This window comes from Vicugna pacos, chromosome 3 (assembly GCF_048564905.1).
Source record: "Vicugna pacos chromosome 3, VicPac4, whole genome shotgun sequence".
Lineage (NCBI taxonomy): Eukaryota > Metazoa > Chordata > Mammalia > Artiodactyla > Camelidae > Vicugna > Vicugna pacos.
Genome location: NC_132989.1, coordinates 73520363 through 73535073, shown reverse-complemented (window position 1 = coordinate 73535073; position 14711 = coordinate 73520363). Strand labels below are relative to the sequence as shown.

Sequence of the window (14711 nt, the reverse complement as noted above, 5' to 3'; positions counted from 1 at the left end):
CTGTGCTACCACAGCTCCTGAGAACCTGGCTTCATCTCAGATGGGACACAAGGCAGAGGCCTGACTTGTGCACCACAGACAAGGTAAATATTCCCACTCTGAAAATGGAAACCCATCCCATTCTTCAGCACAAGCTGGGTGGGGGTTTGCAGAGGGCAGTGGGTGTGTGGGGGGGTGCAAATTGGGAGTGTTCTTCGCCTTAGGGTCCCCCAGCCCCTTGACTCGCGGCGCTGCCCTGACCATTGTCCGCACACCTCGTCCCTCCAGCTTCCGGGCCGCGGGCGAGATGATTTGCTGCAGATGACATCAGCCCTGGGCCAACGGCTGCAAGAGCGGAGGCAGCCACCCCGTGAGGATGTGCCGGGTGGTCCTTTCCTCCTCCTCTTCCTCCTCCTCCCCGGCTCCCTGCCTAGTCTCCATATAAAAGCGGCGCCGCCTCCCCGCCCTCTCTCACTCCCCGCTCCTCTCCGCCGCGCACTCTAGGAGTGGGCGGAGGGGGGAGGCGGCGCGCAGCGCCAGGAGGAGGAGAGACGCAGGGGGCGGAGCGGAGACAGCACCTTCGGTGATAATCCTTTCTCCTGCCGCAGTGGAAAGGAGCGGCCGGAGCCAGGCACTTCGCCGAGGCATAGCAGGCCGGCAGGATGGCGACCGTGGTGGTGGAAGCCACCGAGCCTGAGCCGTCCGGCAGCATCGCCAACCCGGCGGCAACCACCTCGCCCAGCCTGTCGCATCGCTTCCTCGACAGCAAGTTCTACCTGCTGGTGGTCGTCGGCGAGATCGTGACCGAGGAGCACCTGCGACGCGCCATCGGCAACATCGAGCTGGGTAAGAGGCACTGGGCTCCCAGGGAACGCGCTCGGGGAGACGCGCAAACACGACCCCACCCAGGGCGCCAGGGCTATCTCTTTCCTCCGGCACGCCCCGCACCCACGCCTCTTCCCACTCTTGGTCTGGACTCTTTCTGGGCTAATTTTGGAGAATAATGCGAATTATTAGATTTGAGACCCAGTGGGAGAGCCTCACCTAACCTTGAGGGATCTGTCATCAGGCTAGGTATGCAGATCCCAGCTGGCTACCGCCAATCAAGCTAAATGAAATGCAGGTGTCAGAGGGGCGGGGGCCACAATAAAGCCGAAATCGCGGAAACCGAAGGTGTTGGTGGGGGATGGGGAAGACCTGATGCAAACACTCCTTTCAGCCCCCCTCTCACACTTCCAAAATGCTGGGAATGCCCCTCGCTGGCAGACCTGAGGCTGGAGTACCATGTGCCAGGACCCGCGTTGGAATCATTTTAATCACAACCACCTCACCCCCTAGAAGTGCCTTTGCTGGCTTAAAACCTCCCCGTCTTTTCTTTCCTCGGAATGACTAGGCTAGTCCTAGGGCCACGCCCGCTTCCCCCCTCAGCCCCCGGGACGCAGAGATGGAGAGCCGCCTGCGCGTTGTTCCCAGACGGCGTCCGCCTCGCTACTGCCCCTGGGGCTTTGGTTGCAGCTTTCAGAAAGGACAATGGGACCCCCAAGTTGCGGGGTGGGGCTTCTTTTAAAAGTCAGCCTCGAGAGAGACGGCTTAGTGTGGAGAGGGCGGGGGGCCAGCGGGTAGGGCCAGCGCCTCGCCCGGTGCGCGCACTTCGAGCGCGCGCTGCAGAGGCCGAATAGCGGTTCGCCGGGAGCCCTGGGCGGGGCCGCGAGGGTCCGGCAGGCGCAGCCTCGGGCGCGCGGACCTACCCGCCCTGCAGCCCCACCCGGGCTGCCGCAGTGTCCCCGCCCTCCGCACCTGCCCCCCGCACTGCGGCGCCCCCACTGGGCGCGGCCGGCCGGGCGTGCGCTCCGCCGGGGCTTGGGGGTGCTGCATGCCCCCACCTCTCCCGGCTTTGTTGCCCTCGAAGTCCCCGGGTGGACAGTTCTGCCCTCTGCCTTTCCGTTTATCCCCGGCTTCCCACATCTCCCCTCGCCCTGACAGAGGTCGCCGGGTGCCTCCGCAGCCCACTCCGCGCTCTATTCTCCCGGGGTGGTGCTGAAGCGGTTCTGCCCGGAGACACCGGCTGGTGGGCGTGGTGCAGTCCGCACTGCGGTCTCTACGGCAGCCCGAGGCGGACAAAGGGCGTTCACGCAGCCTTCGTTCCCCGCTCCCGCCCCCCACCTCCTATAAAAGACAGGAGAAAAACGTTGTTTTAGATGAAAAAAATAAATGCTAGTCATCTGCCTCTGCATTTGGAAATGGTCGCCTGTCCTCAGAACAAAAGGCTGCAGGGTGGAGACTGGAGTTGCAGACCTGGTTCTTTTGTTTAACTTTAAAGCACTGATTTTCCTTTCAGCCAAAAAGAAAAGAAAAAAGAAAAAGAAAGAAGAAAGAAAAAATAATGTGAGCAGAAAGCAGTCGTGTTATTTTATTTAAAAAATTAAGTAATAAGATATTTCAATAGTGAAATGCCTCGTTTGAGCATCTCAATAACCCTTCATTTTCATACTATAGCCCTTTAGTCTTATCTGTACTAATTTAGTTCATTTGCATGTTTTCTCTTTGGAAAATTTCACACATACTGACTTTGGGTGTGGCTACTGTGTGAATCAATGACTTAGGGTTTAAAAATATATATATTGTCAGCACCTTTGCTGGGAAATGATACATCAGGAGGTGTTTTTCTATCTATAAAATGTTCATAACTACCCGATGTGGTGCGAGGCAAGGGACCACCATCTCCATTTTCGAGATGGGGGCCCAGAAAGGTAGGAATGATAAGGGGAGCAGCCCAAGGTCACACTACTCATAAGTGACAGAAGTGGCAGCACTGCAGCCTCCCTGGTTGTCTGGCCCTGTCATGACAGGACAGGCTAACGTCAGATAGGGATCAAACAGCAATTTTCAGAGCTTGCCTTTATACAAAGACAACAGTTGTCCACTTGCGGGCAGCGCCCCTTGCAGGGAGGTGGTTCAGCAATCACCTTCCACCTAATTATCTTACTGCTTTGTTATGCTGCTTATCATCCTTTTAGTGCCCCATTTCTCAGGGGATTTATTCAAGCTGCTTCTGTTTGAGGATAAACTAGATGCATCCAAGTACCGCTATGAAGTGCTCTCTGTCTCCTCTTCTTTACACTACTAGCACTTAGTAATAAAGTTCAGATTTGTCTTCCAAACTTTCAAAAAATTTAAAAGAAATTTTGTTTATATTACATAGAGAGGAAAAGTCACAAATCATGAATGAGGAGCATTTGGTGAATTTTCACAAAATGAGCATATCTGTGTTACCCTGATCAAGAAACAAGACATTCTTGGAATCCCAGAAGCACCCTCATGTTTCCTTTTCAGTCAACATGCCTTTCTAATTTTTAATTCCCTGATCTAGTCAGATTTTTGCAGGCAGTATTGATCCCATTAAGAATCAACCAAGTGAGTAAGCAGAGCCATTTCCTTATGCATAGTAATAGATGCTGCTTTTCTTCTGGAGAGCACTCTCTTGGGTCCTGAAGTCTCGGATGCAGCTCCAGGTGCACGGCCTTCCAGTTCTAAGTGAAAATACTGCTTCCGTAGCTTTCACAGCACTCTAAGGTGACTTAGCAACAGGGTAGGCTGGCTGTTTCCCTGTGCCTGCCATACTGCAGCCTCAGCTTTCAGGCCCCATCCAGGCCTCCTCCAGAGGTCACTCTGATACCATAGCTGTAGTTGCTGGTGTCTGTAGACCCCACAGTGTGAAGCAAGATGGAGATGCTCCAGGGGGTTCAGCTCTGGTTGTGTGCTGCAGGCTGGGAAGGCAGTTCATCTGTTCCTCTTGCTTCCTATTTCCCCTTCCGTCTTAACTAAGGCTCTGTGGGTTTGGAGACCCTGGTGACTTGGATTTTTGCCATTTAATGACTTAGGGCTCTTTGGGAAGCCTAGAAAATAAATCTGTAGGAAGATGGCGGTAAGACAGTAAATCAACAGGCCTAGAACATCCCAGTATGGATGCTTAGTAAATGCTTCTTGAAACCAAATGTTACTGAACCAAACTCGATCTGCTCACCCGCTTGCAGTGAAGCCAGTATACTGACACTGGATTGTGGTGAAGGAAGTGCAGTGTTTATTGTAAGGCGCCTATACAAGGAGAATGGGTAGCTTGTGCTCAAAAACCCTGAAGTCCCTACAGGGTTTCAGCAAAGCATTTTTAAAGGCCAGATGAGGGAGGGGAGTCCCAGGTTATGTGATCAGCCTGTGCACAATTCTGTGATTGCTTGATGGTGAGGTAACAAGGTGGTGTCACAGGGGTTAACATTACCAATCCTTAGGTGCCAGAAGGTCTGGGGGCTATACGCTCTTGATCATCAAGTAGTTAATTTCTTCCATTTGGTGGTGGTTTTAGCATCTGAAAAACAACTCAGGAAATAGGCATCAGATATCATTATCTAGTTACTTCAGAGAGGAGCTAACTCAGAGGATATGGGGGAGAGGTCCATCCCAGGAAGGCCCCATGGGGTCCTGCTTGGTTACACAAGTAAGAGAGAAAGTCACTCATTTCTTCAGCTGTATTCAAAATGCACAGTGCACGGTTTGCTCATTGCTTCTCAAGTTTGAAACAATAGTCTTTCCTGGGACTAGCTTTAGTTATGTAGGACTCTATGCCAAACGATTGTCGATTCAGACTGCCACTCCTTGGTACCTCCTTTGCCCCTACCTAATTAGTCCCCAACATGGACTTAACAATCATCCCCAATTTTAGCAGAGCCTCCACTCCCCATGTTTATTTTAGGACATAACTACATACATCCATGCCTTGCAAAACTAATTCTAGAGCCTTGTGAAAGGAGTTTTCATTGCTTCATTTAATTTTTTTAAGGAGTGAAAACATTCAAGGAATACTAAGTGTCAGTTTGATGATTTCAATTACTGTTAAAGAGTGTAACTTTCCTCTAGTTAACATTGAGAATCAGCAGAATTTGTTCAGGGAAAGATAGATGTGTGTAACATCTACTGCCCTGGATTTTAGATATAAGTGTAGCTAATTACACTGTTGCTTTCTGATTATCATTTTATTGAATGTTTTCAGTCTAAAATGGTTAAGAGAATTAACCCAGGGAAGATTTGGATTTAGTTTCCATTTTGTTTCAACAGGAAAACAACAACAACATGGTGGGAATTAATAGGAATGTTGGAGAATGTTTAATTTATTATATTCATCTTTATACTTTTCAAAGTCAAAAGGCAGATGGATTTCTGCTTACACTGCTTAATTGGTATTATGTACTAAGAATTCTATGATCCTTGCTGAAATATTGGCCCATTTCCATCAAATTGATGAGTCATTGTTAATCTTCTCTAAAGGCTTTTCTTAAAATAAGTTTTAACTTTTAGGTTAATAAATAAATTATTATAAATCACTTTTGTTTGTTTCTAATGTTAGATACTATCCAAGACCTAATTATTTATCATCAATACTTTATAATGATAAACTTTGTATATAAGATACTGTCTGCATTACACATATCATATAAATTATAAACATCAAGTTGTTGGTTTAAAACAAAAGGCAAAAAAGCAAATTGAAAGTTAGGTCAAGGGTTAAAAAAGGAAAACTTTTCTCTGAGAAAGAAAACCTTATTGAATTTAGCATTTCCTTTGTTTTAATTGTTTCTTTAGTTTATGATTCTAATCTGACTTCAGATCACTTTTTGGCTTAATTTTGCAGATAGAATCTTATGGTTCTAGGTTAATAATTTAGAAACTTGGGCAAGAAATATTCAAAAGCCTGTTTCTGAGAGGGAATGACTAAAGCTTGTGGAAGAAAATCAACTTGTTAAAGGCCGAAATAGCAGTCGTGTGGGACCCGTATATCATTTTAAAACGCAGTGCATGGTCATTTTTGGTTTTCTTCAGTCTATTGTTTCTTTCAGGATATATGTTTTAGTCTTTAAATGGGAGATTTTTTTTTAATTGTTGGTTTTATTAAATAATCCTGCCAAATGCTTGCATGATCAGTAAACTTGGTGAGATCTAACCTGTATAAAGTCAGGGGACCTGGCTCTTCCTCCATTTTCACCCTGACTTGTCCTGTAATAACCGCCCCCTACACACACCACAACCTTTTATTTTCTCCTTTTTCCATCTGTAAACTTGATGTGTACTTTAGCCTTTTTCTGCACTGCTACCCCTGGATTCAGAGAACTGAGATGGAAAGGTCTTTTGCTACCCGGTGGTCGTCAGGCTACAGTGATGTTTCCCACTTCGAGGGCTGGAAGACAGCCCCAGATTAGGGAGCTGTTCTCAGGAGGCCTAGCCATAGGTCAACACCCAGGGGTGGGGGTGGGGACGGGGGGGGGGCAGAGGGTGTCTCGGCCTAGTTTATAAAGTGAAGTTTGATCTCCTCCAGTTAAAGGGCCTACTGCTGGCTTCCTCTTAGGCACAAAGTAGGGAGATATATAAACCAACTAAATGCCATATGAACCTTCACTGAGAAATACTATTTCCCTTTACTACCATCATCCAGTAGAAGGTACAAAGCAATTATACAGTATTTTCTTTCTAAAATTGGTATAGAAAGTGGCTTGGTTCCAAAATTTTCCTTTCCAACTAAAATAACCAGTAAAGCCATTGTAACCTTTATTTTATAAGTGGCATTAGTGATTGTGCATTAAGATGTAATTTGGCTGGAAAGTGCTCCCTTGAAAAGGGAACTCTTAACTTTTTAATTTCATTGGGAGTATAAAAATGAGCAATATTATTTTTATCAGCTGTTGGCTAATGTAACTTCAAAATTACTGAATCGTTTTTCTACTAGTTTGTACTTTTTCCATTGCTACATTACAAATTACTGGAACCAGGAGTTTCTGAAATAAAAAGCAAATGTTTAATTGCAGGTGTCATGACAAGTTAATTGAAGCCAAGGGAAAAAACCGGCAAACAACCTAAGATCAAGTCTATGTATAACCCGAAATGAAGTCATTCAAATAGTATGTTACTTAGCACAAAGGCAGAAAAATTGTATGAATTTAATTTAAATACATATGTCTCATTATTAACTTATTGACCCAACTTGACAAGCCAGAAGACAAAGTGGAGCTCAGACCTGGAGCACAGAGACTCCAGTCAACAATTTCCAATTAAGTGGCTCAGACAGAAGCTTGATGATTTTTCACACTAGAACAGTATATAGTGTATATACAGGGAAGTAAAATATTCTAATGAATTCAGACCTCTCGACCTGTCAAGCTTTCTGTGAAACAAAAAAGATCCCATTTGTCATTTCTGCACTAAAAAGGTCCGCAAAATCTCAACATGCCTTTCTTGTTAAATTTAAATACTCCATTAGCACAAATGCAAACTGAGGCTGTTAATGTTTCCAGGGAGACATGTAAAATTTCCCCTTATAATAATTTAGCCTCTCTTTAGGAATGTTAACTCTTGCACACCTGAATTATTCCCATGGCTTGCGTGAGAAACTTCTACCTCTATTTAATGGACATCCATCTATTTGAAGATATTTGTCATTGTTGAAAAGTTGTTTGGTGTATAATCTGAAGGTATTTTAAATGTATAGTCAACTCTGTTTCAGAAGTCAACTTCTGTTTGTTTTGTATGTGTGTATCTACCTTGATTCTTTGCAAGATAGGAAAACTGAACAAGATATAAATGGAGGTAGATGCAGATATACTTTTAAAGATTTAAGAGATGTGTTTAAATAACATGCTGCCATTTATACTCCCAAGTCTGTATGCACGACTAACAACCAGCAAAAATGATTAAATGACCAAGTGTTTATTTAAAGATAGTTCACCTGCTGCGGCAACACCTAAATGTTCAAGTCCCTGCCCCTTAGTAGATACGCAATAAATGATTGTTGCTCTGGAGGTTTGTCCTGGCAACTAAGGATGCCCCATGCAGGGGTGCAGTCAAGGTTGGCTCTGTATAATGGCTCTTCTATCTATTTGGGAAGATGAAAAATACATAAAAAACATACAGTCCAGAGTTCTGTGGTTCCCCAATTTTGCCCGGCTTGTTCCCCAGGTCTCCCTTCTCTTCTGTCCTCTGGGTTCCTCTCTAGCCATCTCCTTTGGAAGGGCCGGAGAGAGGAGGAATAGACTAGGGAGGCATCAGCACCCCTAACCATTGTGTTCCCCTCACCCCAGCTTCCAGCCTTGTCAGCGGAAGCCTGAAGTTTTGTGGGAATAGATCACAGCCTTCAACTCTGTAGAAGTTTACAAAGTATAAAAAGTTGCCACATTTCCTTGCCTCTGGATTAAGAAAATTCAGTACAATGAACAATTGTGAGTGAAAGCTGTCTGCCGAGGTAGTCAGGTAAAAGAAATGCCTGGGGGTGTGGCAGACAAGCCATGTATTTAAGACTGAGATCCTGACTTCTTAGCACAGATCACATGAATTTTGATTGCTATCCAGGGGTTGAGAAATCAAGGTAAAAAATGGGAGGGGTAAAGACAGGTAACCAGATAAACACACAAAATGCATGTGTCCATATAAAAAATCACTTAAAAAACGGTGGCCTAGACTTGAATGCCAGCCCCACCTTCATTCTACATTTTGCAGCCACCTGCAAGTGGACCTGGGGAAAACTAGTGATTGCCTGGTGGTCCCTTAACTGCTGCAGGGCTCACCATCTTCCTGTCCTTTCTGCGCCCTCCCTAGAGTAAAGCCTGTCATTTTCCTAATAACTGTTTTCTTTCACTCTCCAGAAGAGCTGCACTTACATTTTATGAGGGGCAGGAGTTCAGTCCACACTGCTAGTTTTCTGTCCTTTGTGGCCCGTTGGAGAGACCTCCCTGGCCCTCCCATTTTGTGGGTATCCATGGCTAGTCACCGAGCTCTTCAGAAAAGGAGTTTCCACATCCTTCCTTAAAGCCTGAGAAATGCTACAGTGATGCTTGCCAAACCACTTTGAAATGACTAACTGGAAGCCTGTCGTCTGTCTTCCTTTCCTTTCTTAGGAATCCGATCATGGGACACAAACCTGATTGAATGCAACTTGGATCAAGAACTGAAACTTTTTGTATCTCGACACTCTGCAAGATTCTCTCCTGAAGTTCCAGGTGAGGCTTTTGGTGCAGTATTAGTCAACCTAGAATTTGTAAGGATGGGGAAGCAGGCTGTTTGCCAGAAAGTTTTGCCTGGGGCATCAAAAAGGCTTCCTCTTATTGCTAAAGTATTTATGTTTGTTATCATCAACCAGGTTGGCAAGAAGTCACATTTTAAGAAAGTCATCCAGCTCTTAAATTGTTACTGTGTGGGTTTCTATTTTGTGGAGTCTTAGAAGTTTTTAAATTCTGGTGTAAATTTTTAAATTTTTGTATGTTATCTCACTGTTCTCTGAGCCTAAGGGATTGCAAACTATTTAAATGTTAATTTTACTCAAATGAAGTTATGACTACAAATTGGATGCCCCCACAATCCCACAACCCTGCTCCCTCCCAAGAAAATGGAGCATCTGCATTTCTGCATTTTTCCGTCTCAGTGAAACATGCATCATCATTTCATCATTGCATTATCACCCACTTCCCTTAGTATGGGTAAGAGAGTCTGAAATTCCCAACTGTTGTTCAAATAGCCTTTCTTTCACAGATGCAAAAGAATACTACAGAATAATTAAAGGTAAGGACACAAAACTTGGTCATGTGAAGATGCCATCGCTAACCAGCCACCTCCCTGGGGATGTATTCTGGCCCATTCCTCTAGACCTAGGGATGTAGTCAGAGTCACTCACCCTGTCCTGTGTGAGCTATGACCCATACTTCTCCCCCTTGGTTACATTTGAGGATCATGAGCAGAGTTAGTGGCCCATAAAGATGCTAAACCTGGGATGTGTTTCTCAAAAGGTTTGCCGTTGATCTGTCATAGACATCGCATTGCATTTTATTTCTTGAATAGCACCTAAATTTTATATAAAATAGAGAATACTCTTTTCTGTCTACATGAATTTGTTGTCTGATTGCAAATCTTTTGGCATCGATACAAAATCAGAAATGAGATTCAGCCCTTCTGACCGATTACATCATATTCCATTAGCCTTGTACATACTGAGATTTGAAACCACTTACAGAATGTCAGCCTTCATGCGTCACACTTGGCTACAGCAATATGCCCATGGGACTGGAGTTTGATATTATTAGAATCAAATCTCATACATTTTAGTTATCAAATCAATTTTAGCTTTCAAGCATGGAATTGAGTAAATGTGTTAAAAACTTAGCAAGAACTGGTTCATGAAAAGGTAAACATGCTGCAAAGCCATGTGAAAATCAGCTTTTAAGTAACTTTGCATTGAAAATAAGAGAGAATGATCCAGAGACTATCAGACAGCACATGATTTGCTGAAGGAAAGGTACAGTACATGGTTGTTTCTCTCGTTGTGTTACATTTTTATGTCTCTCATGCTTTAGTAACTCACAGAAAGAAAAATAAGGGATGTATCCTCTTCCAACGAGTATGTTTCAGAAAGTAAAATTCAAGCTTTTATTCTTTTTCTGTAAGGTTGTTCTGTGATTCTGTTTATTTACTTATTTTTGGTAAGTGAATCCTTTGATTCTCATTGTGTTCATTCATACTTGGATTGACTTTATAGCGTGACGGCTGCTGTATGGCAAAATGAAAGGCTGTAAGAATTGGTAAAGAACTAACTATATTGAAACAAAGACCTAGTATTACTCTTGTGGACTCAGAAGGTCAGGTCCCCCCAGACCTCTGCTTTAGCCTAAGATACCTCATTCTCCCTCCTTTTCCTGCCGTCACCTACAGGAAGGTTTGGATGCCTACCTAGTGGTATTAGCACTATGCTAGGCTCTGTTCAGAGAGTGGCCTCTGGACACGCAACATCCTCCCATTCTTGCCAACTCCAGGAAGATGTTACGTGCTTCCCCTCTAAGCTTAAAAGTACACTGTACGGGGCTGAGCCTCCCCGCGGAGAACCGGGCATCTGGAATGCAGCCATGGGAGTGAGGCCCCTGTGTGGGGAGCACTCAGAGTGGGGTGAAGGTTTCTAAGCAAGACTACAGTAGATGATAAAAGCACACTTCAGACTCAGTTTCAGGTAAGTAAGTGTGTTTTAGAGAGAAGAGATGTTTTTTGGAGGATAAGGATACAAAATTGGGGTGAGTAGAGATCATAGGATGATCTCTGGATTGTACCCAAGGAAGCCTTTAGCTTTTCCTGAGCATACTGAAGGGTTTTAGGGGAAAATTTGATATCTGTTTTCATATGGGTCCAAGTCTAGTGGTCTCTTCCACACTCACTGGAATTCTGTAGAGACTCAGGCTCCTAAAATGCGCTCAGCTGAACCTCTACATGTAGTTTCAAGAGTCTAAGTTCACTTACAGGCAAGGAACAGGACGAAGGTTGGAGTCTCTTTAAAAAAAAAAAAAATAGAGCTGTTCCTTCAGTCTGTTAAAAAATACCTAAATAGCACCTACAATGTGCCAAGCACTCTGGGGTGGGGGAGGGTGAACACACAGTGATGAACAAAAAACACAGTCACTGCTTTGTTTACTCTTGTCTTCCTGGGTGAAGAAGAGCAGGCATTTAGCAGTCACATATGGGCTAGCATCAACTCTAGCTCCCTGTATAGGTCTAGTGTTTGGTTTGTTTTAGGTAGCAGAGGTATAAAATACTCTTTGTCCTCCCTAACAGAAGTGTAGTTGGCACCTGGTATCTGCAGAGGTGGTTCCAGGACCCCCACAGATACCAAATTCAGCAAATGCTCAAGTCCCTTATATGAAATGGCATACATATGAAATGGCATAGTATTCGCATATCACCTTACACATATCTTCTCATTACTTTAAATCATCTCTAAATTACTTCTAATACTTAATGCAATGTATAATACCTGAAAGCTATGTAAATAGTTGCCAGCATGTGACAAATTCAAATTTTGCTTTTTGGAACTTTCTGGAATTTTTAAAATAGTATTTTCGACCCTCAGTTGGTTGAATCTGCAAACGTGCAACCCACAGATATGGAGGGCCAACTGTAGATTAGGAGCTAGGATTGCTCTTACGTCTATTCTACCTTAATGTTATTATACCTCTTTTTCTGTTTTTAAGAATTGGACATCCCTTATAAAAGACTGGGGATAGCCTCAGATGCAGCTAATAGATTGTGCAGCACAACCAGATTTGTTCCCTTGTGCTAGTTTGTCCCTTGCACTAGTTTTTAAATATGGTTTTGAGATTCCGTTGGCCTGTTTCTTCAGGATTGTAGGTCTCATTTGAGACCACTCTGAATGGCTTAGTCATCTTGAACAAATATCCTTTGAGCAGGAAGCTGGAATATAATGCTTTCTCTGCAGAAAGTGAGGGTCATATACTCTGAATAGCGAGGTGGTAGGTCCCCCAGTTCCTCAGAATTGAGTTCTGGGATTGCCAGGTCTCGCCCAACTCTGGCATACTTTTCGATTCTTGGAATAGTCGGTCATCTAGGGCCATCTTACTCTCTCAAACCTGGTACAAGATGGACTTCCTAAAGACCCTTCAGCAGACATTTGCTGTGTGCCCAGGGCAGGTCTCTGCTGATTAGCTTTGATGTAACACCACTCCTGGCTGCATCTAAGTTGGGCTCAAGTGAGACCAGTTATCCTGAAAGAAAATATTAGGTATTCTTTCATGAACACTTCCCAGCCTTTTGCTCAAGTGAAAGATCAAAAATGGAATCTTTTCAAAATAGAGCAATAGTCTTTTGTTTCCTGATACTTACGAATTCAAATACTATCATACATTTTTTGTTTATATATTACAGTATGTTTGTTGGATGAGAATTATTTTAATGAATCTTACCACAGGAGTGGTACTATATTTACTGTGCTGAATGGAATTTATTTCACTCTGTTCCTGTTTGTTTCTTTCCCTAACATAACTTGAGATCTGTCTACCTATAACAGTAGAGATGGGTATCACCAGGGATTATAGAAAGTGGCCCATGATTGTCTGTGTTAGACAGACATCATTTCAGAACAACAAACAAATACAAACTGTTCCCAGGACAAGGGACACCAGAATGAAAACTAATTTCAATCTTCTTTTTTCCATCATTTTTCCACTTCTGTTAGTTAAAGTAATTAAACATTTTTGTTAACTCAAATCCTCACCAGCCATGTGGTATAATGATTAAGAGTACAGATTCTGGATCCTTCTAACAATTATTTGCTGTAGGATCTTGGAAAAATTGCTTAACAATTTGATGCTTCTGTTTTGTTGTTTGTAAGACAGGGATGATAATTCCACCTCACAGAGATTTCATGAGGATCAAATGAATTAATTCACGTAAAGATCTTGAAACAGTGCTTGTCACATGGTAAAAATAAACGTACGGTAGCATTAAAATTCTCTCTCTTGTTGAAAATCTATCAGACTTGTATATTTGGTGATGATTATTATTTATGGGAAATGATGGCTTTAGATATTGGCTGGCTTCCTTTTTGAAATAATTTGTTTTTAAGCTATTTCTCAGAGAAACAGTTGCCTTCAGCATCATCAGAAGGCACGTAGTTGCTGGTTATGTGTAGGGGGCAGCAACATTATGACTGAGCTTTTAGGAAGATCCTTTGGCTGTGAGAGCAAAACAGGTGATGCCTTAAGGTGCTGGGATAGCAGGACTTTAGGGCAGGTTGAAGACCGTTTGCAGAATGGTCCTGTTGCTGCCTCTGGGGGGATGCTGGTACTGCGGGCAAGTGTGCTAGCCTGCTTTCTTGCTGTGATAGTCTGTCCGTGGATAGTCTTCCACTCCCTCCTGTCCCTTGGTTCTCTTTTATTCTCTCCAAACAAGTGACTGTCGACTTTGCCAGTTTTAAGAAACAGATTTCTTATGATTTATTTTCTTAGTCAACTGAATAAATAGTAAGACCATGGCATATTTACATTTTGTCACTAGTGTTATAACTCTGAGATCACATTTCCAAAAACCTTCGTACAATGTGATTGATTTTGTAATGTGTATATGGGTGGTTCTGTTAGGAATGTATGCCTTTTCTTTAGAAGATAAATAAACCACAGATTTGTGTGGAGTGACTGCTAAAAATATCTGGCCTTGGGATTGGTTTTTGATGGCGAATTAAAATCAAGCCCTTTGAATTTAAGTCATGTGAATCCTCTCCTCCCTTTGACATTAATGAGGCAAGGATTTACAACATTTGCCAGTAGAATGATAAGAAAATACTAAAATGCTCTTAGAAAAGGTCTAAGAATGTTTGTAGTCGTCTTCTTTCTCTGTCTAGACTTGTATGTTTAGTCTGTCGTTGTACAGAATTATAGCTTAATTGTATGTGCCTAGAATGCATCAGCTGGTCTATGACAGCGAGTAATGAATGTTTTCAGCCCTGCTCTCAACCTTTAAACAATAAAGCGCTCAAATATATGTTCCCTTGCATTGGAGAGGCTGACTTAATCCTCAGGGAACCTGTGATTTCTGAGGGAAAGCAGTCACTTTTCCTCATGTTTTCTCTCATGTGCACATGCACAGGTACAGACCCTTGTCCACATGCTGACCGGGTTCATCTTTTCTCATTGCATCATCGTCCGAGGTTAGGGGAGGAATCCTCATATTAGAAGAAAATGGCAAATAAAGAGCCTTATTTTTTGTTGAAGTAACCAGACCCCTATTTAGCATCCATTGAGATCACTGTCGCCTCCCTGGGAAGGGGACGTCCATTTTAATGCAAATCACCTGCCTTTCTCCACTTGCCCCCTGCCCTCAGCCTTTGGGGCCCCTCCTGCTCCCACCCCAGTGCTCCCTTTCACCGG

General features: G+C 43.6%; 1 protein-coding gene across 1 annotated transcript in view; it reads left to right on the top strand.

Moving 5' to 3' along the window:
- The first annotated feature begins 412 nt into the window (after positions 1–412).
- The window catches only part of MAP1B (microtubule associated protein 1B), a 93636-nt gene continuing 79337 nt past the window's right edge, over positions 413–14711 (top strand). The window contains exons 1-2 of the mRNA XM_006197564.3: positions 413–825; positions 8913–9014. Coding sequence (XP_006197626.1) covers positions 642–825; positions 8913–9014 — 286 coding nt within the window. The 5' untranslated portion in view covers positions 413–641. The remainder of the gene's footprint in view (positions 826–8912; positions 9015–14711) is intronic.